This window comes from Choloepus didactylus, chromosome 3 (genome assembly GCF_015220235.1).
Source record: "Choloepus didactylus isolate mChoDid1 chromosome 3, mChoDid1.pri, whole genome shotgun sequence".
NCBI lineage: Eukaryota > Metazoa > Chordata > Mammalia > Pilosa > Megalonychidae > Choloepus > Choloepus didactylus.
In genome coordinates, this window is record NC_051309.1 from 55,061,969 (window position 1) to 55,088,545 (window position 26,577).

The 26,577-nt window shown below is 40.2% G+C and overlaps 1 protein-coding gene across 1 annotated transcript in view; it reads right to left on the reverse strand.

The window, feature by feature from the left end:
• SCFD2 (sec1 family domain containing 2) overlaps positions 1-26,577 on the reverse strand; it is a 550,473-nt gene that overhangs the window by 516,133 nt on the left and 7,763 nt on the right. The window contains exon 3 of the mRNA XM_037829801.1: positions 24,900-25,969. Within this exon, the coding sequence (XP_037685729.1) occupies positions 24,900-25,737 (838 nt within the window). The 5' untranslated portion in view covers positions 25,738-25,969. The remainder of the gene's footprint in view (positions 1-24,899; positions 25,970-26,577) is intronic.

Consider the following 26,577-nt stretch of genomic DNA (forward strand, 5'->3'; position numbering starts at 1 on the left):
TCTTATAACTTTGGGATTCAGTATTCAGAAGCTTATTTGTCCAGAGATACAAGCTACATTCTTTAACATTCACTGTATCTATAATAAAATTATTTTGACCTCCTTCTATCAATTCTTTACCTTATATTCAATCAATTTAGAATCTGGGTGGGGAAAGAAGTGTTAGTTGTTAGATCCCCTCTAATACTGCTGTTTCTAGCATTACCTTTTCAGCTTATGGTTGCCTCCCCCACCCCCCAGCATCTAAGTTTTTATTAACGTGAGTTTTTAAAAACATGCTCCATATCAGTGGGGGGAAAGGTATGAAGGTATGCCTCACATAACTCTAATCTAGGACATAGGGGATATGTTAAAGTGCATACTGGATACCAATCAAAAGCCTGCTTAAGCTTGATGTATAGCAGGTAGGACTTTGGGGTGGGGTGGGAGATAGTGTGGGACCATAAGACAGGACATGTTCAAGTTAATTCAATAAGCATTGGTTCCCACATAGAAATTTTAGATAAGAGAATCAGATGGTAGTCACTATATTATCACCAACTTGAATCTTCTCCTATATTCCCTATTTCAACGAATGGATTCAGAGAATTGCCCAAGCTAGAAAACTTGGCATGTCTTCATATCCTTCCTTCAATCATTTACCATTATAGCAGTCACCAATTCTACTGATTTCTAACTTAAATATTTCTAACTTAAATAACTCCTCTCTTCATCCTTCCTATAATTGACTTAATTCAAACTCTCATCATTCCTCTCTGGATATTATAATTGTCTCCTAATCAATCTCCCAGTCTTCAGGGTTTCTTGACTTTAAGCCAAGAGTTCATAAGCTGGCGTCCTCACCATGGAAGGATGGAAGGGTTGAATTTTATGAGAAATAATATAAGTTTATGTTTTTTATATAGATAGCCCATAGTTTGATCAGTTGTTCAGAAAAGTTCCTTAACTTCAGGACTGTTACAAATCATGGCAAACTGCACAGTGTGACGAGTGAATTAGAGGTGAACCAACGGATCTTCATGGTATTCTCCTTCACACACTTTACAGATACAGCCAAAGAGGCAAACAAATTAACAAACTGTGCTACATCTAAACAACTGAATATACTCAGCAATAAAAAGGAATGAACTACTGATACATGAAACTACTGAGATGAATTTCAAAAGTATTATGCAGGGTGAGTGCTGCTAGTACAGTTGACGGAAAAGCGACCTCTTGTCCTGTGGTGCATGAGCTTGGCTTGCAAGTTCAGATGCTGACGAGCATTTCCCCAATGGTTTCTTGGATTAACTTTCACTTTTTAATAGAATAAGCTCCTGGAATTCAAGGAAAACTCTATCATACAAAGTGGATACAAGCTTAAGGAACAGCTGCCTCAGAGTCTAAATTCCAGCAATAACACATTAAAATATCAAAATGTCCAGGTTTCAACAAAAGATTACAAAACATACAAAGAAATAAGAAGTAATGACCCAGGCAAAGGAGACAATGAAAGCATTAGAAACCATCAGTGAGGAGGACCAGACCTGGGACATACCAGAAAAAGACTTAAAATAAATGGTTCTAAATATGCACAAAGAACTAAAAGAAAACATGGACAAAGACCTAAAGGAAATCAAGAGAACAAAAGCTGAACACAAAGAGAGACTATCAATAGGGAGATGGAAATTAGAAAAAGGAACCAAAATTCCATGGGGTTCAACAACAGATTGGAGCTGGCAGAATCAATCAGTGAAGTTGATCACAAAACAACTGAAATCATCCAGTCTGAGGAGCAGAAAGAATAATGAAGAAAATGAACAGAGCCTGAGGAACCTGTGGGACACCAGCAAGCATACCAACATATAAACTGTGGGAGTCCCAGAAGGAAAAGAAAGGGCAGAGAGAATATTTAAAGGAATAAAGGCTGAAAACTTCCTAAATTTAATAAAATACACAGAGTACACATCCACGATGCTCAACAAACTCCAAATAGGATAAACCCACACAGACCCCACACAATAATATATTATAATCCGACTATCAGGTACCAAAGATAAAGAGAAAATTCTGAAAGCTTCAAGAAAGAAGTAACATGTAAAAGGAGCCTCAATCAGATCACATGCCAGTTTCTCATCAGAAACCATAGAAGCATGAAGGCAGTGGGAGGACATAAAATACTAAAAACAAAAAAATTGCCAACAAAGAATTCTGTATCTGGCAAAACTTTCTTTCAAAAAATAAGGAAGAGATTATGACATTCTCAGAGAAACAAAAACTGAGAGAGTTCACAAGACCAGCCCTACAAGAGATGCTAAAGAGAGTTCTGCAGGTTAAAAGCAAAGGACAGTAGACAACAGACCAAAGCCACAGGAAGAAATAAAGATCTCCAGTAAGGGTAACAACAGAGGTATTTTTGGTTTGTAACTCCACTATTTACACTGCACAAGATCTAAAACGGATAGTTCTGCACTCAGCCCAAGCTGGCCTCCAAGGAGCTCCACAGACCTTCCCGCTCCTCGCACTCTTGAGGCACGGTCCTGTCACAGTGCCTCGTGGCCGCTGGCTCGCCCTGTCAGCTCTGGTTTCTCCTGCTGCAGCTACCCCTCCTGCTGCTGCTAGGTGCTGGCCACGTGCTCCCTGCGGACCTGCTCTGCCCACTGGCGCCCTTCCTGCAGGTCTTCCTCCCGCTGCTTCAGGTGCTGCTCCTGCTGCAGCTTGCACAGCGGGTCCTCCATGGCCACGCACTCCACCTGCTAGCACCCCAGCAGGCCTTGGTGATCGGCCAGGCCGCACCTCCACTCCCCACTGTGCTTGCACAGTGGCTGCCACCACTACACCCACCCCATGCTCCCGGCTCCTCCACTTGAGCGGCCCAGGCCCCGTGGCCCTGCTCGGAGGTGCGCTGCTTCTTGCGATCCTCGCATTCTCGGCACTGCTCCAGCAACAGATGCTACTCCTCATGCCCCGCCAGCATGAACGCCTTGATTTTCCAGTAGCACTCAGGCACCTCGCTCAGGCCTGGCTTGGTGTTCACTTGGTGCAGCCACGCTTCAGGTGCTGGGTGGTTTGCAGCAATTGTTAGTTAGGAAACATGGTTCTAAATAGTTAGGCCCACCTGATCCCCCATCAAACAGAGAAACAGGTCTCTTTGCTTTGGTGAGAAGACAAAGAAATAGCCAGAAGACAGAAGAAAGCAAAAAGGAAAAAAATAGAAGCATCTCCATGTTACCCTGAAGTCCTCCCCTCATTCAGCTCACCGCTCTCCCTTTCTCCGCTTCAGTCCTGGTGCTGCCAAGTGTCCTGCAGGCTGCAGCCACAGACAGCGACTCTCCATGGGAGGAGGAGTGGGGCACAAACACACCAGATGCTACCTACATGCAGGAGGGGCAGTGCGGAAGACACAATAGAGGTGGCATGTCACCAGAGAAGAAGAAGCTGAACAATGCAGGAATTTGGGAGAAGAGCAAAGTGCTGCTTTCCCGAGGAACTTGCTTCAGAATCTACTTGACCTCACTGGATCCCACAGTTTGATTTCTGAGAGTCACACTGATGCCCACAGCCTGGAGCAAATCTTCTAAGAGGAAGGAAAACAAAAACAGGAAGGATTCTCTTTCTGCAGATTGTCTATATTACTGCTCAGAACCACCAAAATCCACAAAACAGTGACGCTGCTGAGAAAACACGTAAGGGTTGTGTGATGGTTAGGTTCATGTGCCAACTTGGTCAGGTGATGGTATCCAGGTGTCTGGTCAAGCAAGCACTGGCCTAAACATTACTGCAAGAACATTTGTGGCTGGTTAATAAACCAGAAGGCTGGTATATTAAATCATCAGTCAGTTGGCTGCAGCTGTGACTGATTACATCAACAAAGGGCGTGTCTTCCACAATGAGAGAATGCAATCAGCTGGATTTAATTGAATCAGTTGAAGACTTTTGAGTGAGAGAGATAGAGGACCTTCACTTCTTCTTCAGCTGACCAGGAGTTCGTCAGAGTTGCTAGTTCATTGCCTGAGGAGTTCATCAAACACCTTCATTGGAGTTGCCAGTCTGCTGCCTGCCCTATGGAATTTGGACTCGTGCATACCCACACTTTGGATGCTTAGTGATTGGACTGCCTGAGAGTGAAAAACTGGAGGAACTGTGGAGAGAAGGATTAGGATTTCTCCAAGGACAGAGTCCGGCAGGGAAAATGACCATAAAAAGGAAGAAATGATAACCATGCAACATATCTGCAAGAAGGAGACATCTACCATCCAGTCAAAGCAGCAGATTTCTTTCACTGGAGAGGATCCCTTTGAAAATAATGATTTGGGAGATTTCACTCACTCCACATTGACTTACAAGGCAAAGAAACCCTATAAGGACAAACAATTTCAAAAAGATTCCAATTACCATTCATTCATTAGTCAACATAAACAAATTCATACTGGACATAAGTCATATGACTGTCATCTACGTGGAAAAGTCTTCAGAAGTAATTCTGTCCTTAGAGAACATGAGAAAACGCACACTGAAGAGAAGCCATCTGGCTGCCATCTACGTGGGAAAGACTTCACTGATGGTTCTATCCACATACAACATGAGAAAACTCACACTGGGGAGAAACCATATGTCTGTCATGTATGTGGGAAAGATTCACTCATAGTTCTACACTCAGACAACATGAGAGAACACACACTGGAGAGAAACCATATGTCTGCCACCTATGTGAGGAAAACCTTTAGATATAATTCTGCCATTAGGAAACATCAGATAACTCATTAAAATGTGCATTTGGAAGAGTCTTTAGCCACAGGTATAAACTTTTAGAAAATGAAGGAACTTACAAGTGTATTTCTTTGCCAATGTAATCAATGTGTAAATGCCTTTATTTACAATCTATCCTTAAATAACATGATTGGACTATCCTGGGAGGAGCTCTATGTCTGTAATTACCTATAACAGATTTCAGCTGACCTCCAGCCTTGACGTATACAAGCACAGCTCGGAGTAAAAATAGCTTCTAAATCAGGAAACTGGATAGAAAGGTCTTTACTAGGAGGAGGAAACACTAGGAGGACAAAGATAATTTTTTATGGAGTATTCAGTGAAAAAAATATGAAAAATCCTTTACTTAGTGTGCCAGTTTGAATGTATCATGTCCCCCCAAATGCCATTATCTTTGATGTAATCTTGTGTGGGAAGATCTATCAGTGTTAATTAGATTGTAATTCTTTGTGCCCCACCCAACTGTGGGTGATGACTCTGATTGGATAATTTCCATGGAGGTGTTGCCCCACCCATTCAGGGTGGGTCTAAGTTGAGTCACTGGAGCCATATAAATGAGCTGACAAACAGAACGAACACAGTGCAGCTGTGACACTCTGAAGAGGAGCTACAGCCAAGAGGGACACTTTGAAGAAAGCACAGGAGCTGCAGATGAGAGACAGTTTGAAGACGACTGTTGAAAGCAGACTCTTGCTCCGGAGAAGCTGAGAGAGGACAGATATCCCAAGTGCAACTAAGAGTGACATTTTTGAGGAACTGCAGCCAGAGAGGAACGTCCTGGGAGAAAGCCATTTTGAAATCAGAACTTTGGAGCAGACACCAGCCATGTGCCTTCCCAGCTAACAGAGGTTTTCCGGATACTATTGGCCATCCTCCAGTCAAGGTACCCAATTGCTGATGTGTTACCTTGGACACTTTATGGCCTTAAGACTATAACTGTGTAACCAAATAAACCCCCTTTTATAAAAGCCAATCCATCTCTGGTGTTTTGCATTCCGGCAGCATTAGCAAACTAGAACACTTAGAGAGCAACATGTTATTGGCCTTAATCTTCCTCTGTTTTAGTTTGTCTGTATACATATTTCTTTTGACCTGAGACACTGAATACCATGAATACTCAATCTGCTTTAAAATTGAATCATATAGTTTATATTCTTTTGTAGCTGACTTTTTTGATCACCTTCTGTAAATCAGGCTATTTAGTGTGTGTTTATGGAGTGTTCCATCAGATGTATTGTTCTTATTTTAGATATTCAGTCTCCTAATAATTGACTTTTTGTTTGTTACCACGTTTTAGCTACTTTGCAAAATATACTTCCTTTAAAATTGCAAAAAAAAAAAAGATCTAAAAGGTAAATTGCATAAAATATAATAATAAATCATTGGTTTTGGTCTCATAGTGTATAAACGTAATTGGTGACAAGAACTACATAAAAGTCAGAGGACAGTGAGGGTACAGGAACATATTTTGTGTATACTATTGAAGTTAAATTGGTATCAAAGGAAACAAGATTTTTACAGATTTTGGATGTTAAATTTAAGCCCAATGGTAACTACAAAGAAAGTATTTGAGAATATGCAAGCTCATAGAGTCAAAAAAGTGGAGCACAGGTTGCCAGGTCGGGAGTCAGGGGCAATGGGCAATTAATGCATAATGGGTGTAGGTAATCTGTTTGGGGAGATGGGAGGAGTGGGAAATTTTTAGTAATGGAAGATGGGAGGGTACCACAACAATGAATGTGATTAATCCTACTGAATGGTATGGGTAGGAATGGCTGGGATGAGAAAGTTTATGTATATATGTTCCCACAATTTAAAAAAAACAGAAGAAGAAAGACCAACTAAAGAGACAGTGATAATTAAATGCAATACATGATCCAGGACAGGATCTAATAAGAGAGGAGAAAAGGCACACAAAGGATATTTGGGGGTATATGAAAAAATTGGAATACAGACTATAAGCTTTATATCAATGTTAAATTTTGTGAACTTGACAATTGCATTAAAGGTGGTTACATAAGTGAATATCCTTGTTCTCAGGAAATAGACATAGCAGTGTTAAGTGTTCAAGGAGCATGATATATACAACCTATACTCAAGTGTTCAGAAAATGGATTAAGACACTGACAGACAGCTATATGGATAGACGTAATGATATGGCATATATGGCAAAATGTTAAAATTAGTGTATCTGGGTATCTGGGGGGAAGTGGTATGCTGGAGTTCTCTATGGAATTTGTATTATGTTTGCAAGTCTTGTAATTTGTTAGTATTTCAAAATAAAAATTTTTTAAATAAAAAAAGTGTTCTGCAAAGTGAAAGAAGACAATTAAAAGGCTATATAATGTATAACTGCATTTATATGACATTCTGAAAAGGCAAAACTCTAAGGACCAAAAGCAGATACAGGATGTCAGGAGCTGGAGGGGGAGTTGTGGGGAATAGGAGTGAGACAAGGATTGACTGAAAAGGAGCATGAGGGATTTGGGGAAGTGATAAAACTGTTCTATATATTGGTTGTGGTGGTGGTTACATGACTGTGCATTGTTTGACAAAACTATACACTACAAAGGATAAACTGCACTCAATTCTACCTCAGTAAACTTAACTAAATAAAAAAAAAACAAAAACAAGCAAACAACAACAAAAATACCCCATCCAAGTCTGACTTACCACTCAGTTGCCACTGCAGAATCAGAGAATTGATCTATCACTTTGTAAAGTAGGAAATTTCAACAGGAAATCTGCACATGTTCTTTGCCTACCCAAAACCCTATTATTGCTCTTCACTAACCATGGAATTTAAGGTATTTTAAGCCTGGCCCCGGTCCACCTTCCTTCTTTATCTCTTACCACACCTTAAGCCATGCATCTCAACCTCATGCACACTAAGGTCTAATTAAAACTGATCTGTTTGTATTTTTTATTCTTATTCTGATTCTTTCTGTTACAAGGAAAATGTTCAAAAATAGATTGGGGTGATAAATGCACAACTATATGATTGTACACCATGGATGACTGTATGGTATGTGAATATATCTCAATAAATCTGAATTTTAAAAAAATTGATCTAAAAAGAACTTCCGGTACAAACTATACTTCTGGCATCTTTATACATGTGGAACTTTAAAAAATAAAAATACTAATGCCAGCCCCTCCCCAGACCAATTTTTAAAGTCAGATTCTCTAAGATGGTTCTAATGTGAAACCAGGTTGAGAACAGCTGGTCTAAAAACAATCACCCCATAAAAGGGTACTTTGCACATGTATCACCTCATACTCTAATTTGCTTATCTTTGTACTTCTCCATCAGATACTGAGTTCCTCAAGGAGCCCCGACTCATCTTCATCTGAGCACAATGAGGTATCATCTCACACCAATTAGAATGGCTGCCATTAAACAAACAGGAAACTACAAATGCTAGACAGGATGTGGAGAAATTGGAACTCTTATTCATTGTTGGTGGGACTTTATAATGGTACAGCCACTCTGGAAGTCAGTCTGGCGGTTCCTTAGAAAACTAGGTATCAAGTTACCCTTTGATCCAGCAATTTCACTTCTCAGTGTATACTCAGAAGATCTGAAAGCAGTGACATGAATAGATATATGCATAGAACACCAGTTGTTCATAGTGGCATTATTCACAATTGCCAAGAGATGGAAACAATCCAAATGTCCTTCAACAGATGAGTGGATAAACAAAATGTGGTATATACACATGATGGAATACTAAGCGGCAGTAAGAAGAAACAATGTCATGAAACAGATGAAAACACGGATGAAACTTGAAGACATAATGCTGAGTGAAATAAGCCAGGCACAAAAAGAGAAATACTGTATGTTACCACTAATGTGAATTCTGTGAAAAATGTAAAATAAATGTTTTATATTGTAGAATGTAGGGGATCTAGTGATAGGCAGCAACTAGTGAAGGGGGAATGATAATCTAATAAGAACAGATAAATTATAGAGGGTAATGTTAATGTTATGGGAATGTTCAGAAAAAAATGAAAAAAAAAATTTATGAGATGAATAGAGATAATCCATACAATTCTTTACACTGCCCTGAGTAACCAGAATTGTAGTGATCTGGTAGGATCACATTGGAAGAAATCTTTCACTTACTCTGCTTCATTTTTTTTTTTTTTTAATTGTACTTTCGATTGTTTACAGTACCATTACATAGTTGTACATTCATCACCTAAATCAATCCCTGACACCTTCATTAGCACACACACAAAAATAACAAGAATAATAATTAGAGTGAAAAAGAGCAATTGAAGTAAAAAAGAACACTGGGTACCTTTGTCTGTTTGTTTGCTTCCCCTACTTTTCTACACATCCATCCATAAACTAGACAAAGTGGAGTTTTTTCCTTATGGCATTCCCAATCCCACTGTCACCCCTCATAAGCTACATTTTTATACAACTGTCTTCGAGATTCATGGATTCTGGGTTGTAGTTTAATAGTTTCAGGTATCCACCACCAGCTACCCCAATTTTTTAGAACCTAAAAAAGGTTGTCTAAAGTGTGCGTAAGAGTGCCCACCAGAGTGATCTCTCGGCTCGTTTTGGAATCTCTCTGCCACTGAAGCTTATTTCATTTCCTTTCACATCCCCCTTTTGGTCAAGAAGATGTTCTCCATCCCACGATGCCGGGTCTACATTCCTCCCCGGGAGTCATATTCCACGTTGCCAGGGAGATTCACTTCCCTGGGTGTCTGATCCCACGTAGGGGGGAGGGCAGTGATTTCACCTTTCAAGTTGGCTTAGCCAGAGAGAGAGGGCCACATCTGAGCAACAAAGAGGCATTCAGGAGGAGACTCTTAGGCACAAATACAGGGAGGCCTAGCCTCTCCTTTGCAGCAACCGTCTTCCCAAGGGTAAAACTTATGGTAGAGGGCTCAACCCATCAAACCACCAGTCCCCTATGTCTGTGGTCATGTTAGCAACCATGGAGGTGGGGTAGGCGAATACCCTTGCATTCTCCACAGGCTCCTCAAGGGGGCACTACATCTTTTTTTTTTTTTCCTTGTTTGTCTTTTTTCTTTTCTTTTTTTTTTTTTAACTTTCCCTTCTTTTTTAAATCAACTGTATGAAAAAAAAAGTTAAAAAGAAAACAAACATACAATAAAAGAACATTTCAAAGAGACCATAACAAGGGAGTAAGAAAAAGACAACTAACCTAAGATAACTGCTTAACTTCCAACATGTTCCTACTTTACCCCAAGAAAGTTACATAATATAGCAACATTTCAGTGAACTTGTTCCTACTACATCCATCAGAAATTAACAGACCATAGTCATTCCTGGGCATCCCCAGAACGTTAAATAGCTTATCTGTTCTTCTTGGATTATTGTTCCCCCTTCCTTAATTGCTCTCTACTGCTAGTTCCCCTACATTCTACATTATAAACCATTTGTTTTACATTTTTCAAAGTTCACATTAGTGGTAGCATATAATATTTCTCTTTTTGTGCCTGGCTTATTTCGCTCAGCATTATGTCTTCAAGGTTCATCCATGTTGTCATATGTTTCACCAGATCGTTCCTTCTTACTGCCGCGTAGTATTCCATCGTGTGTATATACCACATTTTATTTATCCACTCATCTGTTGAAGGACATTTGGGTTGTTTCCATCTCTTGGCAATTGTGAATAATGCTGCTATGAACATTGGCGTGCAGATATCTGTTCGTGTCACTGCTTTCCGATCTTCCGGGTATATACCGAGAAGTGCAATCGCTGGATCGAATGGTAGCTCTATATCTAGTTTTCTAAGGAACTGCCAGACTGACTTCCAGAGTGGCTGAACCATTATACAGTCCCACCAACAATGAATAAGAGTTCCAATTTCTCCACATCCCCTCCAGCATTTGTAGTTTCCTGTTTGTTTAATGGCAGCCATTCTAACCGGTGTTAGATGGTATCTCATTGTGGTCTTAATTTGCATCTCTCTAATAGCTATTGAAGCTGAACATTTTTTCATGTGTTTCTTGGCCATTTGTATTTCCTCTTCAGAGAACTGTCTTTTCATATCTTTTGCCCATTTTATAATTGGGCTGTCTGTACTATTGTCATTGAGTTGTAGGATTTCTTTGTATATACTCTGCTTCATTTTTATCTCTAATTCTGAGAAAACATAGTTCTTGACAAGGGGTTTATTATAGTCAACTCTTACTTCCTCTATGAAGGGGAGTGAGAGGTTAAATATTAGAATTCTTCTGGATTGCATGGCAATTATTCTTGTATTTATGTTTTTAGTCTTTCACTTAGAGGGAAAACATTTATGAAAGAAGAAAATATTAAAATCATTTTACCTGCACATCACTGGTTAATAAAAATAAGAAATGAGCATTTTTTTCCAGTGCTCATTATGTCCCAGGCACTGTTTCAAGAGCTTGAAATGTGTTAACCTATTTTATCCTCTCAACAACTCTCGGAGGTGGGTACTATTGTCCTTATTTTCCAGATGTGGAAACTGAGGCCCATAAGTTAGGCAACTTGTTCAGGACCTTATAACTAGGAAGGGCAGAGCCAAGACTATTGTAAATAACCATTCAGGCCTATTACACCACCAAGATAATATTAATAGTAGCTACTGCTTATTGAGGATCTACCTCAATCCCTGTACTCCTTGAATACATGATCATTTATAATGTAAATCTGATCATGTCAGTTACGTCACATCTCAGAACGCTCCAACTAGTTTCCCATGTTCCATTTTGAAAACACCAGAAATGTATTGGCTTTTATAAAGGGGGTTTATTTGGTTACAGAGTTACAGTCTTAAGGCCATAAAGTATCCAAGGTAAGGCATCAACAATCAGGTACCTTCACTGAAGGACGGCCAATGGCATCTGGAAGGTCTCTATTAGCTGGGAAGGCACATGGCTGGTGTCTGCTTTCTCTCAGGATGTTCCCCTCTAGGCTGTAGCTCCTCTTCAAAATGTCACTCTCAGTTTCTCTGAGGTCCTTCTGTCTGTGAACTCCTTTACAGGACTCCAGTGATCCAATTAACACCCACCCTGAATGGGCGGGGTAACACCTCCATGGAGTTACCCAATCAAATGTTTCACTCACAGTTGACTGAGTCATATCTCCATGGAAACACTCAAAGAATTCCAATCTAATCAACAGTAATATATTTGCCCCCACAAGATTGCATCAAAGAACATGGCATTTTGGGGAACATAATACATCCAAACTGGCACACCATCATATACTGGGTTTTGCTCTAATTCCTTATGTTGCCCTACAAAGCATTACTTCTGCCTCTCTCTCCAATTTCATCTCCTATCACTCTTCCCCTTGCTCACTACACTTCAGCCATACTGGCCTCTTTCTGTTCCTCAAGCATGTCAAATATGCTCCCACCTCAGACCCTTTGCACACTTGCCATGCCCTGGATCTTACATGCTCTATTCCTGGATATCTGCATTGCCTGTTTCCTCTCTTTTTAAATCTCTGCTCACATGCTCAGAGACTTCTTCCCCAACTACACTATCTAAAATGGAAACCCCATCACTTTAACCTTTCACCTAGTGTGTTAGTTTTCTGTTGCTGCGTAATAAATTACACCAAAATTTAGTAGCCTAAAACAAAATTGATTTATCTCACAATTTCTATGGGTCTAGGGAATCAGGAATGGCTTAATTTGGATGGTTCTGACTCAGAGTCTCTCATGAAACTGCAGTCACTATATCAGCTGGGGCTGCTGTCATCTGAATGCTTGACTGGGGCTAGAGGATTCACCACCAAGATAGCTCACTCATATGGCTGTTGACAAGAGGCCTCGGTTCCTTACCACATGGACTTCCTGAGTACTTCAGAGAAGCTAGCTTCCCCCAGAGCAAGTGACCCAAGGGAACAAAGCAAGGAGTAAGATGCAATCTCTCTTATGACTTGGGCTTGCTGGGATTGGAAATTACACACCATAGTTTCTTTAATATGTTTTTTCTTTCCTTTGGGAAGAGAGTTACTGTTATGGTTTGCTAATGCTGCCAGATTGCAAAACACCAGAAATGGATTGACTTTTATAAAAGGGGGTTTATTTGGTTACACAGTTACAGTGTTAAGGCCATAAAGTATCCAAGATAACACATCGACAATTGCATACCTTCACTGGAGGATGGCCAGTGGTGTCCAGAAAACCTCTCTTAGCTGGGAAGGCACCTGGCTGGCATCTGCTTGCTCCCAAGTTGAGCTTCAAAATGGCTTTCTCCCATAACACTCCTCTCTAATCCACAGCTCCTCTTCAAAATGTCACTCTCAGTTGCTCTTGGGGCATTTGTCCTCTTTTAGCTTCTCTGGAGCAAGAGTCTGCTTTCAACGGTCATCTTCAAACTGTCTCTCATCTGCAGCTACTCTCTCAGCAACTGTGCATTTTTCAAAGTGTCCCTCTTGGGAGCAAGCTTGCTCCTTCTGTCTGAGCTTATATGGTGCTCTAGTAAACTAATCAAGGCCCATGCTGAATGGGCGGGGCCACACCTCCATGGAAACTATCCAATCAGAGTCATCACCTACAGTTGGGTGGGTTGCATCTCCATGGAAACACTCAAAGAATTACAATCTAGTCAACACCAATACCTCTGCCCTCACAAGATTGCATCAAAGATAATGGCATTTTGGGGGACACAGTACATTTAAACCGGCACAGTTACTAAGTTCAGCCCACACTCAAGGGGAGGAGAATTTCAGCTCCACCTCTCAAAGGAAGAAATATCAAAGAATTTATGGACATATTCACCACCCCCAGCTTCATTTTTCTTCATAGTCCTTATCACTATCTGACATTATATAGTGATTTTTTATATACTAATTTGTTTGTCTGCCTTCAACCCCAATCAAAATTTAAGCTGCTTCATAAGAATAAAGACTTTGAAATCTTTAGCACTGCTATTTCCTCAGTTCCTTGAGCCATGCCTAGAGCAATGAATGCTCAATAAATAATTTGGTACGAGTGCATAAATCATTTTTTCCTTGCAACAGCAATTAAAAGCTGATGTTTTCCCCTCATCACAAGTGAGAAAATCACCAAAAGGCTGAGCAAGGGTCAAATAGCAAGTGAGTCATTAGGCCAGGATTTGAGGTTAGTTTGGTCTGGCTCTAATACCAGCAAATCTAGCCATGGACTTACATGACTTCCCTATTTTGTATCATACCTATGTTTATTTAAAACAGTATCCTCTGAACTCTAAAATGAAGAATTAAGTTAGTTTTCACTTATAGAAAAGCACATGGGGTTTGGAGTTGGAAATAAGTCACTTTTCTCAACACTAGAGCAGTACCAGAGTCCAACATCCATGTTTCCAGCAGGTATTAGTCTCTGAAGTGGCTAACTTCTGGACACACCCAATCCCTACATCATAGCAACATCATCTCTACTATCCAGAACGGGGGTTCTCAAGGTTTTCTGGAGCAAGTTGCTTGCGTTCAAAACCTAGCTCTGCCACTTTCTAGCTGTGTGACCTTGAGAAAGTTACTTAATTCCTCGATGCATCAGTTTCCTCATCTGTCAAATGGGAATAATTATAATACTTCTGTTCTAGTTTGCTAATGCTGATGGAATGCAAAACACCAGAGACGGATTGGCTTTTATAAAAGGGGGTTTATTGGTCACACAGTTACAGTCTTAAGGCCATAAAATATTCAAGGTAACACATCAGCAATCAGGTACCTTCACTGGAGGATGGCCAATGGTGTCCAGAAAACCTCTGTTAGCTGGGAAGGCACGTGGCTGGCATCTTCTCCAAAGTTCTGGTTTCAAAATGGCTTTCTCCCAGGACATTCCTCTCTAGGCTGCAGTTCCTCAAAAATGTCACTCTTAGTTGCACGTGGGATACTTGCCCTCTCTCAGCTTCTCCAGAGCAAGAGTCTGCTTTCAACGGCCGTCTTCAAACTGTCTCTCATTTGCAACTCCTGTGCTTTTTTCAAAATGTCCCTCTTGGCTGTAGCTCCTCTTCAAAATGTCACTCACAGCTGCACTGAGTTCCCTCTGTCCGTCAGCTCATTTATATGGCTCCAGTGACTCAACTTAGACCCACCCCGAATGGGCGGAGCAACACCTCCATGGAAATTATCCAATCAGAGTCATCACCCACAGCTGGGTGGGACACATCTCCAAAGAAACACTAAAAGAAATCTAATCAACACTGATAACGTCTGCCCACACAAGATTACATCAAAGATAATGGCATTTGGGGGACATAATATATTCAAACTGGCACAACTTCCAAGGATCATTATGAAAATTAAAGTTTATATTGTAGTTTATATATGTAGAGTGCTGAAAAAAAGTAGTAAGCCCTCAAATGTAAGCCATTATTAATAGTTTGAATTTCAGTACTTTAAGAAAAACATAAAACCACAGCTTGAAGCAAATATAAAAACACCACTGTATCATCATCTCAGGATTAAGGATCGCTCACTGGATTGGAAGTTAGTCTTCAATCTAATGAATTTAATTTAAATGTTTACATGAAGCTAAAATGCAGAAGAACCAAGAGAGGAAATTTAATTCCCAGGATTACCACCACCTCCCACCTTTTCAATTTGAACTTGAAGGCTATTAGCAAAGCACTCTAGCTGCTCTCAAGAGATGGAAAAGAAAGGAGAGGAAACCAAACTCAAACTTTTTAGGAATTCATTAGTCAAGTCTACCTTTTTAATAGTCCCTGGAAACAAATCAGAAGTTAGAGCACCCCACAGAAGGCTGTACTTAAATCCTCTGAGCAAAGCACTCTGCAGGGATCCAAGCTTCTGGGTGGTCTAGACATGGTAAAATAAGCTAAAGTAAGCCAGAATTAGAGGGACAGACATCAGAACCCATTTACTTCTCAAACAATTACAACAAACTTTTTATATTTTTTAAGCCCTGAGAGCTTTTCAACTGCTTCAGGAGAGCAAGGAACTTGTCTACCTTCCTTTCTTGCCTTAGCATCTAGAATAGTGCTTAGAACACAGTAGATGCTCAATAACTATTTACTGAAAAGAAAAAAAGAAAAAAAGAAAGCCCCACACAAAACCCACACATGAATATTTAAAGCACCTTTATTCATAATTGCCAAAAACTGGAAGTAACCAAGATGGCCTTCAATAACTGAATGGATAAACAAACTGTGTTATATCCATACAATGAAATATTATTCTCCAATAAAAAGAAATGAGTTATCCCATGAAAGACATTAGATAAAGGACAGAAAGAGCTCCAGAACAACCATTTCAGGGTTCCACCAGTTGGGCAGGGACTTCTACACCCAGAGTGAGTGTGTACTTGGAGAAGCTGAGCAACTGCGTTTATGCCCGTGAGTGTTCAGCCCAAAATGCTGCTGAGGAATGGGCAATTGGAACTGGCTGACAAGCGCAAAGAGAAGCAGCCTTCCATGCCCCGGGCACCCTCCTCAGCACGTGGCTCGGGTCATAACCCTTTGCAGACCCCTGGCCAACAGTCCCTGAGCCAGAGACGGCAGTTGGAGCAAGCAGACAAGCGCAGAATGGGGCAGTTTTCCACGCCCCATGCAGCCATCTTTGCAACTGACTGCGGAAATGACCTTTCACAACCCTGCACTCAAGAGCTTCTTTGAGGGAATTTAGGATTTGGGGGGCTTGTGACAGTGTCCACTCTTCCTCCACAGAAGCCCACAGTGTGCACAGCCTAGAGGCAAGGGCACCACACAGAAGTGCCAAGAGCCCTCCCCCAATCCCAGGGACTCATGGGTACATGGCAGACAGGGACTGATGTGCAGTTCTGCAGCCCCAGAAAAAAAACAAAAAGAAGAAGAAATGAGTTATCTAGCCATGAAGAGACATGGAGGAACCCTACATGCATACTGATAAGTGAAAAAAGCCACTGTGAAAAGGCTATATACTGTATGATTCCAAATATATTATATTCTAGAAAAGGTAAAAATATAGAGACAGTAAAAGATCAGTGATTGCCAGGTTTTCAGGGAGGACAAAGGGATGAATAGGTGGAATACAGGGTATTTTGGTGGCAGTGAAACTATTCTGTATGACACTATAATGGTGAATACATGATATTATGCATTTGTCAAACCCACAGAACTGTATAACACAAAGAGTGAACCCTAATATAGTTTTATGCACTTTAGTTAATAATAGTATATGATTACTGGTTCATCAATTTTAACAAATGTGCCACACTAATGCAAGATGTTAGTAATAAGGGAAACTCTGTGCTGGGTGAGGGAGGGTATATAGGAACTTTCTGTACTTTCTGCTCAATTTTTAGGTAAAACTAAACTGCTCTAAAAATAAGCTTATTAAAATAAAAAAAAACAATTAGACAAAGTGATATTAATTTCAGCAAAAAGATGACAAAAAGAAAAAAACTTGACTACATTGTAACAATATTAACAATGTCAAATATTTATTAATTATTTGAGATTATTTTTGCTACTGCCAATTTCATATCAAAGAGAAAGAAATGCACATATATAAACTTCATAAGGGTAAATTATCAGGGGATGGTATACAAAATATTTAACAACTAACTAAATATATATATATACACACATGCATATAAACATTGAAATAAAATGCTAAAAAATATATTTCCTTTGGTCTCTGTATTAAAACTGCCTGTTGAATTTTAAATTTAATTATATTTAAATCAAAATTAAAATCATTCAAATCATTCCAGTAATTTCTAAATTGCTTTTTTTTAGAAGCTGTTAGTAAATCTTTTGTTTACCACAGCTATCACTATTTAAACAATGCCCTTGTCTAAACCATAATTTGATGTAAATTATCCCACCAAACTCTTGCGATAATTATCCCATTAAATTGATGTTCAGGAGCTCCCAAGCTTCCTATGCTTGTTGCATCCAGAAGGGAGGATCAGTACGTGGTTTAAGCACCATGACCATTCAAGGACCAGACAAGCCAACAATAATACCATCTACAACATCTACCCCACCGCCACATCCAGTTCTGGACCAATCTGGAGCAGTGGGCAAGTTCTGCATCTCCTCCACACCACCACTACCACCACCACCTCCACTGCCTCCGTTCCCTCAGTACCTCTGAAGCTGCATCCACACCAGGACACTTCTAGACTCCATCACTCACCTCCACTGGGCAACAGTATCAGATGATTTGTAGTCTCAGTAAGTAGAAGATTTCTCTTTCCTAACCAGTGAAGAAGTACCTTAATATTTAAACAACAGGTTTGACAATAGAGCTATGTACCAAATGAAAATCAGCCCTATATATTACTAATAAGGAATCATAATATCATGTTGAAACATCTTTGAAACAAACGAACCATTAAGTTGATCATTTGGAAGATTAAATCTAAAAGGTGTCCATTAAAAAGACTCCAATTTATAAATTATTAGGACCACAGAAACAAACTAGTCCCAATAACAATCTATTCTCCAAAATTTACTCTTCATCAGCCAGCAATAATTTTGGTTCCTTTTGGAGAGCATGACATAATTTTAAAATGAGAAGCAGATCATAGACCATTTCTGTATACACTACGCCAAAAGGTGATTGGTTTCAGAAGGGACCACAAATCAAACGTGGCTTCACACAGGTAGACAGGCAAATACTGTGGTCTGGACTTGAAATAACTTAATGCTTCTACCTAGGAACATTCTGTTCCATTCGGAAATAGGAAGTAATTAAAGATACAGGAACTGGTTTTTGCTTAAGCTCTGTCATATAAGGTCAACTTCAAAACTCAAGACAAATACATACTGGCAGCTCCACCTCTTCCCATAGGAACGAAATAGCAGTCCCCCTCTCCACACTTTTTGCAAAACCAGTCTGGAACATTGATCTCTGCTCTTAGAACCACAGCAGATGGAGAAACTTTGAAATAGGGTTTATTATAAAGAGTGTTATTTTATTTCAGCAAAAATAACACATGCTCATGAGGGTGGAAAATAAAAGTCCCTGACACCTCTCATTGCTTACTTTTCCTATCCTAGTGTCCTTCCAACCAAGTTCCATGAATTCTCTCCCAAAGCTGCTAAGGAACCAGCCTCCCCAGTTATGCCTCTTATTGCTTCTGCCATTCTCCTCTGGAGTTACTGCTTTGTCTTGAATACTGTGCTGATTTGAATCTATTATATACCCCATAAAAGACTATGTTCTTTTAATCCACTCTTGTGGGAGCAGACCTGTTGTGGGTGGGATCTTTTGACTAGGTTGTTCCATGGAGATGTGATACATGCAATATCGGTGGGAACTTTTTATTAGATTATTTCCGTGGAGACGTGACCCTGCCCATTAGAGGTGGGTCTCAGTTTATTTGCATCCTCTATGAGAGGATAAAAGTCAGAGACATTTTAAAAAGAGCTCAGAGATTCTTAGAGAGAAAATGTCCAGAGACATTCTGAAGAGAGCTGTTGAAACCAGAACCAGGAGAGAAACTAAGAGATGAAATCCAGAGTTTGCCCTGGAGAAGCTGAGAGAGGACCCCCAGACACTATAGAAAGAAATGCCTGGGAGAAACAGGAAAGGATGCACAGGAGGTGAGAGAGAGAAGCGAAGACAGAAGCCCAGAGACATTTTGGAAAAAGCAATGGACCCCAGAAGCTAACCCCAGGAGAGGTCCAGCAAACTCTGGCCATGTGCCTTCCCTTGTGACAGAGCAACCCCAGATGCCATTGGCCTTTCTTCACTGAATGCATCCTCTTGTTGATGCCTTAGTTTAGACACTTTCATAGCGTTAGAACTGTAAATCTGTAACCTAATAAAACCCCTTTATAAAAGGTGATTTCTGGTATATTGCATTTCGGCAGCTTTAGCAAACCAAAACAAATACGTCAACCTTAAAGGAGCTGGATGTGCAGAATTCAGGCCCCACTCGTGCCTAGGGAGCCTCTCAATTATATTATTTAGCAATCCTTAAACTCTCACAAAAAACATACTTCCATCAATTTGCAAGCTACAATCAAGCTGATTTTCACATCAGTAACTAAAACCCAACAAAACTCGGATCAAGAATGTCTTCCCTATTTCTTGTTGCTGCCAAACTCTTATATTTCAATTTCCTTAAAATAACCTTTCATTACAATAACCAAATCTGCCATGATTCCACACAGCTCACTGCAGAACCTTGCTTTGTCCTCTATACTCTTCTCTACCACAGTATGCTCTTCCTGTGCAAAGTCTTCTTGTCTAAAACTGTAAAAAATATTTACTTTTTATTTTCATTTTAAATAATTTCAAACTTACAGAAAAGTTGCAAGGACAGTTCAGTAAACCTCGTTTTACTAAACAGCTGTGAGAAAGTTGCCAACTTGACACCTCACCCCCACCAATACTTTAGTGTGTATTTCCTCCAAAGACACTCTCCTCTATAATCTCAATACAACCTTCAAAATAATAAATTCCATGTGGGACTTGACTCCCAGGGGTGTACATCTCCCTTGCAATGCAGAATATGACTCCCGGGGATGAATCTGGACCTGGCATTGTGGGACTGAGAACATCTTCTTGACCAAAATAAGGATGTGAAATGAAACAAAATAAAGTTTCAGTGGCTGAGAGATTTCAAATGGAGTTGAGAGGTCACTCTGGTGGACATTCTTACACACTATATAGATAACCCTTTTTAGGTTTTAATGTATTGGAATAGCTAGAAGTAAACACCTGAAACTACCAAACTGCAACCCAGTAGCCTTGACTCTTGAAGACGACTGTATAACAATGTAGCTTACAAGGGGTGACTGTGTGATTGTGAAAGCCTTGTGAATTGCACTCCCTTTAGCCAATGTATGGATGGATGAGTAGAAAAACGGGGACAAAAACTAAATGAAAAATAGGGTGGGAGGGGGGTGATTTGGGTGTTCTTTTTTACTTTTATTTTTTATTCTTATTCTTTCTGGTATAAGGAAAATGTTCAAAAATAGATTGGGCTGATGGATGCACAACTACATGATGGTACCATGAACAGTTGACTGTACACCATGAATGATTGTATGGTATGTGAATATATCTCAATAAAACTGAATTTAATTAAAAAATTCAAAAAATAATAAATTACTTTGATACATTACTACCATTTAATCCACAGATTCAATATAAGTTTTATCAATTGTCCCCTTAGTGTCTTTAAGTGCTGAAGAATCCAATCGAGGATCCTGCATTTCATTTAATTTCCACATCTCTTTAGTTGCCTTTGATCTGGGACAGTTGCTCAGTCTTTCCTTGGCTTTCATGACCTTGACACTTTTGAAGAATATAGGCTAGTTATTTCATAGACTACCCCTCAGTTTGGATTTGTCTGATGTTTCCACATGGTTGGACTCAGGTTATATGTGTTTAAAAGGAAAATGACAGAAATAATACTATTTTTCTCAGTGTATTCTGTAGGTGGCACAAAGTTTTGATTTATCCCATTACTAGTGATGTTGACTTTTATTGCTTCACTACTTCTGAGTCTCAAGTCTTTATTCTTAATAAATAATACTTAACTCACCTAACTTGTTGAGAAGGCCAATTAAGATAATAATGGAAATGATTTTCAAACCATAAAAAAACACATAAATATGGTTAGTTAATATCATTACTGCCTTTCTCAAGTTTGATTGTGGATCTAAAAGGTCTGTCTTAGACTATTTAGAAAAGTAGTCTCTTGATGCATACCTCCTGAATTTTTGAATGACTAATGGTGCAACCCAGGAATCTCAGAAGCATTTTCAATTAGAAATAATAAGTACATTAACTTCCATGAATGTCCAGATGGCAACAACCTTTAATTTATTCATTCATCCATACATTCAATAAATACTTTTTGAACACCTACTATTTGTGAGGTCCACTTATGAGTGCTGGTAATAAACAGGGAATAAAAAAGTGCCCTCTCCCCACCCCCACCATGAGCTTCCATTCAAGAGGGAGGAGACAGGCATTAAACAATCAATTAGTAGCATCAGGTAGTGGTAAAGCCAATGAAGAAAAATTAAGCAGGATAAGGGTGAGAGACTAACATGGAGGGGGTCAGGGAAGACCTCTCTGACGGGCACACATTTGAATGGAGACTTGAAGGAATGAGGGAGAAAGCTATGTGGATACCTGAAGAATGAACATTCCCAGTACAGTCACAGAGAAAAATCAAAGACCTTCAGGCTGGAACATGCTGGCATATCTGAGGACCAGCTGGGAGGCCAATGTGCCCAGAGAAGAGCGCATGAGGAGAGACTGGTGGGAGATAATGTGGAAGAGATTAACACAGTCTGGTCATGTATATCTATCAAGTCTGTTCTAACCATGGTAAAGAACTTGAATTTTATAATAGGTGTGATGGCACACCATGGGAGGATTTTGAACAGGCAAATGACATGACACATTTATGTTCTGATGGGATCACACATGAAACTGGTTTGCGCCATTGCTTTTCTTTTATATTTTTTTTTCTTTACCATTTTCATGCTCTACTCTGAAGTGTCAAATGCTACTTAGAAGTCAAGTAAACCAAGTGTTATTATAACTCAGCATTGGATTTGGCAATGTAGAGGCCATTTATGACCTTGACAAAGGAAGTTTCTGGGAAGTACTGGTGAGCAAAAGGCCAACTGAAATGAAGTCAAGAGAGAATGGGAAGAGATAATTGCAGAGACAGCTACTGCAGCCAACTCTTTCAAGTTTGCTATAAAAAGAAACAAACAAAAAAAATGGCACTGAATTGGAGGAGCATGAAGTTGGAGGAACATGTCAAGAAAATAGATGTTCTAGCATGTTTGTATGTCAATGGGGAAAAAATCCAGTAGAAAAGGAAAAAAATATGACCTAAGAAAGGGAGAGAGTATTTGAAAGAGGAAAATCAATGAAGAAAGTGAAGAGGGAGAGGATCTTGTCTACAAAGGTGTGCTGGTTTGAATGTATTATGTCTCCCCAAACACCATGTTCTTTGATACAATCCTGTGTGTGCAGACATATTAGTGTTGCTTGGGTTGGAATTCTTTGTTTGAGTGTTTCCATGGAGATGTGACTCAATCAACTGTGGGCAAGACCTCTGATTGGATAATTTCCATGGAGGTGTTACCCTATCCATTCAAGGTGGGTCTTAATTAAATCACTGGAGCCATATAAAAGAGCTGACAAGCAGAAGGAACTCAATGCAGCTACAGCCAAAAGAGACATTTTGGAGACGACCATTGAAAGCAGACTTTTGCTAACACTTTGCTCCAGAGAAGCTAAGAGAGGACAAAACACCCCAAGAGCAACATTTTGAAGAATGCACAGGAGCTAAGAGAGGAGCTGGAACACAACCCGGGATCAGCAGACGCCAGCCAGGCACCTTCCCAGTTAACAGAGGTTTTCCAGACGCCATAGGCTTTCCTTCAGTGAAGGTATACCTGTGTTGATGCCTTAATTTGGACATTTTCATGGCCTCCAGACTGTAAATTTGTAACCAAATAAATCCCCTTTATAAAAGCCAGTCCATTTCTGGTGGTTTGCAAGACAGCAGCATTAGCAAACCAGAACAATAGGTGAAAAATATGACCTTAGATTAAGCAGGGACAGTACATCCCTTTTTAATATGAAGGAAGAAAAGAAAACTACATGGGCACAAATAAAGAATAGAACGGTTGGTAGATTTGATGATGGTAAGATATGCAACTTCTTTCCTGATTGCTTCTATTTGCTCAGTGACATAAGTAGCAAGAAAGCTGAGGCTGAGTATGGGGAAGGAGGTCTGAAGGCTTGAAGAGAGAGAAAGTATGAAATAATTGATGCTGATTGGCAACTTTGTTCTTCCTCTGTGCCCATATCTGCCAAATCATTCTAGATAGCTTTATATCATAAGCTTTTATAGGGCAGAAGTTACGATTACCCTGCTTGTTTTGTATGCAGACAGAAGACATGTACAAGAAAAAGATACCAAAGACATAAAGGAGCTGTTGCTATGATGCTGAGCAGTCAGGACATTAAGGTCTGCTTAAGTGAAGTCTTAATGTGGGAAGGCAAAACATGTGACCATCCTGATAAATTGTGAAACAATACATCACATTTTTTTACCTAAAGAATTAGAAGTATAAACAGTATATACAATCCATTCAAAGAATTCAACCAGCATATAATCATCAGATACTATATTTTTAAGCCTCTAAGAATTCTATGATGCTACAATTATTACTTATACTTAAGTCACACTGACAGCTTTGACACATGATTTTTGTAGTTACATAATTAAGTTTACATCTTAGTACTACCATTTATCTTACTTTCTATTTTATAATCTGCAAATTAAAGATCAAAAACCCAAATATACCTAATATGGTTTTATAGTTTCATTCAACTTTCTTTCTTTCTTCTTTTGGACTACTAAAGGGAATGCTTATCATTGTCAGTTTCCTGATTATTCTCTCTGAATCTGGGTGTGGCCAACCTATACTACTAGCAGCATTATTTCTACCTACCTAATTAGATAACAATACAGTTGACCTTTGAAAATAAATGTACATTTCAAGTAGCAAGAAGATTTTTTCCTTCATATGGTTTAAGGGTTACATTTGTTCCTTGTATGTATAACTAATATATTATTATAATTTAATTGGGAGTATCTACCCAATCTTCAATACATCCAGAGGTAAGAATAAACCAGTAAACATTTAAAAATATTTTCTACAATTCTATTTAATCTCATTTACAGGTGATGTTTGAGTTAAGCTTTACTTTTTAACATTCAATTAAAGAAACCTAATGATCAATTAACTGTCTAGGATAATTTCATCTTTCATTGTACAGTTTTCCTTCCACTGGGTCATCTGATGACACTTCTCCAAAAACTTAGAGCCCTCTCATGAAGGACTGTTGGGATCTTGAAAATGTCTAGGGTTCCAGGCAGACAGTTTTCCAGTATATCAGCATAATTCCACTTTTCTAATCTCTTGGGCTAAATGAATTGTTGTTATTTAACAAGGCAGGAACAATGAGAAAGCATTTATCTATTACAGCATTTAACGAATTGCACTGTAATTGCTAATTTGCTTGTCTGTATCCCTCTCTAGGCTATAAGCTCTGTGAGATCAGGGACCATGTCCATCTGATTCATCTTTGTATCCTCAACCTGCCCTATAAGTAAAAACCCAATAAAATATATACTGAACCAATGAAAGTCCGAGAATCTTGGAGAGTACTTACGAAGTCTTCCATAGCAATGACACTTACCTGTGAGATCCAGAGTTCTGTCCACAAAGACCACTGATGCCCTGCCTGATGCATTCTTCCTTCTGTTCTTTACAGGGGCATAATTGGCCAGATCTGCAGCGATGATCCGACTGAGGGAACCAACAGCAAAACACTCTTCCCTTACCCCTAAGTGCTCACACAGAGAACTGAGGCCTGACACCAGGCACCTGATCTGCAGCAGCAGTTCAGGGGTCAGGGCAGTGGCATCCACCTCACTCAGGCTTCCCAGCCTCCTCTTTTCTGGTCGTGCACTATTAAGGAGATGCACGTCCTGGGGTAGCAGTGGAAAGAGAGAAGCAAAGGCTGGAGTCAAGGCAAGGTGGGGAGCAACAGGGGAGAGCAACAATGGTACATTCAGCACCTCTGCAGTGTAGTTCATGTTGCCCATCCACTCACACAGCTTCTCTTCCAACTGCTCAAACACTGGCTGCTGCCCCTCCAGCTCGGCCACTGCCGCTGCCGGCACATGGTTGGCCGTGAGGTGGACAGCGTGGCTCACGGCCGTGACCACCACACAATACTGGAAGTGACTGCGGCTGATAATGTCCCGTAGAGTCTCCACGGTCCGGCCTTTCAACAGGCAGCTTAGTACAAACACCGCCTTGGGCTGATTGGCTCCGCCGCCAGCCGCGCCGGGCTCGAACTCCCGCAGATGACACGTAGGTCCCCCCACAGCTTCCAGGAGGCGCGTGGATCCGCAGCCCCAGTGAAGGCTCTCGGCGCAGGCGGCGTCCAGATAGACCAGTGCCCGTTTCACTTTGGCGAGCACCTGCTCCCAGCCTTGCTGGGTAAAGGACAGCACGCCTGGGGCGCTCATGGTTGGGGATTCGTGGATTCGTGGAGAACTCAGGTGCAGGAACTTCTCAGAACTCACCGCTTCCGGAAATTGGTCTCCCGGAGACTTTGACAGTCAACACGGTACACGTGGTCCTTCATCTGACGCCCCCACTAATGGCGCACGGTGATGACGTCAGGAACGATGATTGGCTGTAGAAAGAGCACGAATCCAGGAAGCAGGGGCAGGGCTGGGGAGAAGAGCTCTGTAGTACCTATGAAATTCCGGAAAACGAGAAGTTGCCAAAGAAATAACTGAACGGCGTTCTTTGTCTCCCTGTATGCCCGGATTACCTGTCCCTGGTACCTGTGATATCTCAGAAAAATAAAAACTAATCTGAAGTTTGGTATTTTCCTTGGATATGAACACAGCTCTTTAACAAGTACAGCCACTTCCCCATCAAAATACAGAGCAGCCAGAGAAGATAAAAACAACCAACTGCTGTGCAATGATTTGTAGTTTACAGATTGCTGTCAAATACGTTATCGCACCCAAGCCTCATAACTAACCTATGGGTCTCGTTCTCCATCTTCTCTCTCTCCATTTCCTACTGTCACAAACCTGATCTGCTCCAAAACTAGAATCTAGCCCCATCCCCAGCCTCCATCCTTGCTGCACTGTCTTAATTCAGCCCACCATCATCACTCACCTGGACATTTGCAATAATTCTCCATTAATTTCCCTGCTTTTCTTCTCTTTCCCTCCAATTCAGTTATCTTCCTAATAGAAAAGCTAAGCTAATCCTACTATTTCCCAGCTTACAAGCCTCTCCTGGCCTCACTGCCTACAAGATACAGCCAGATTCATAAAAATGACCCAAAA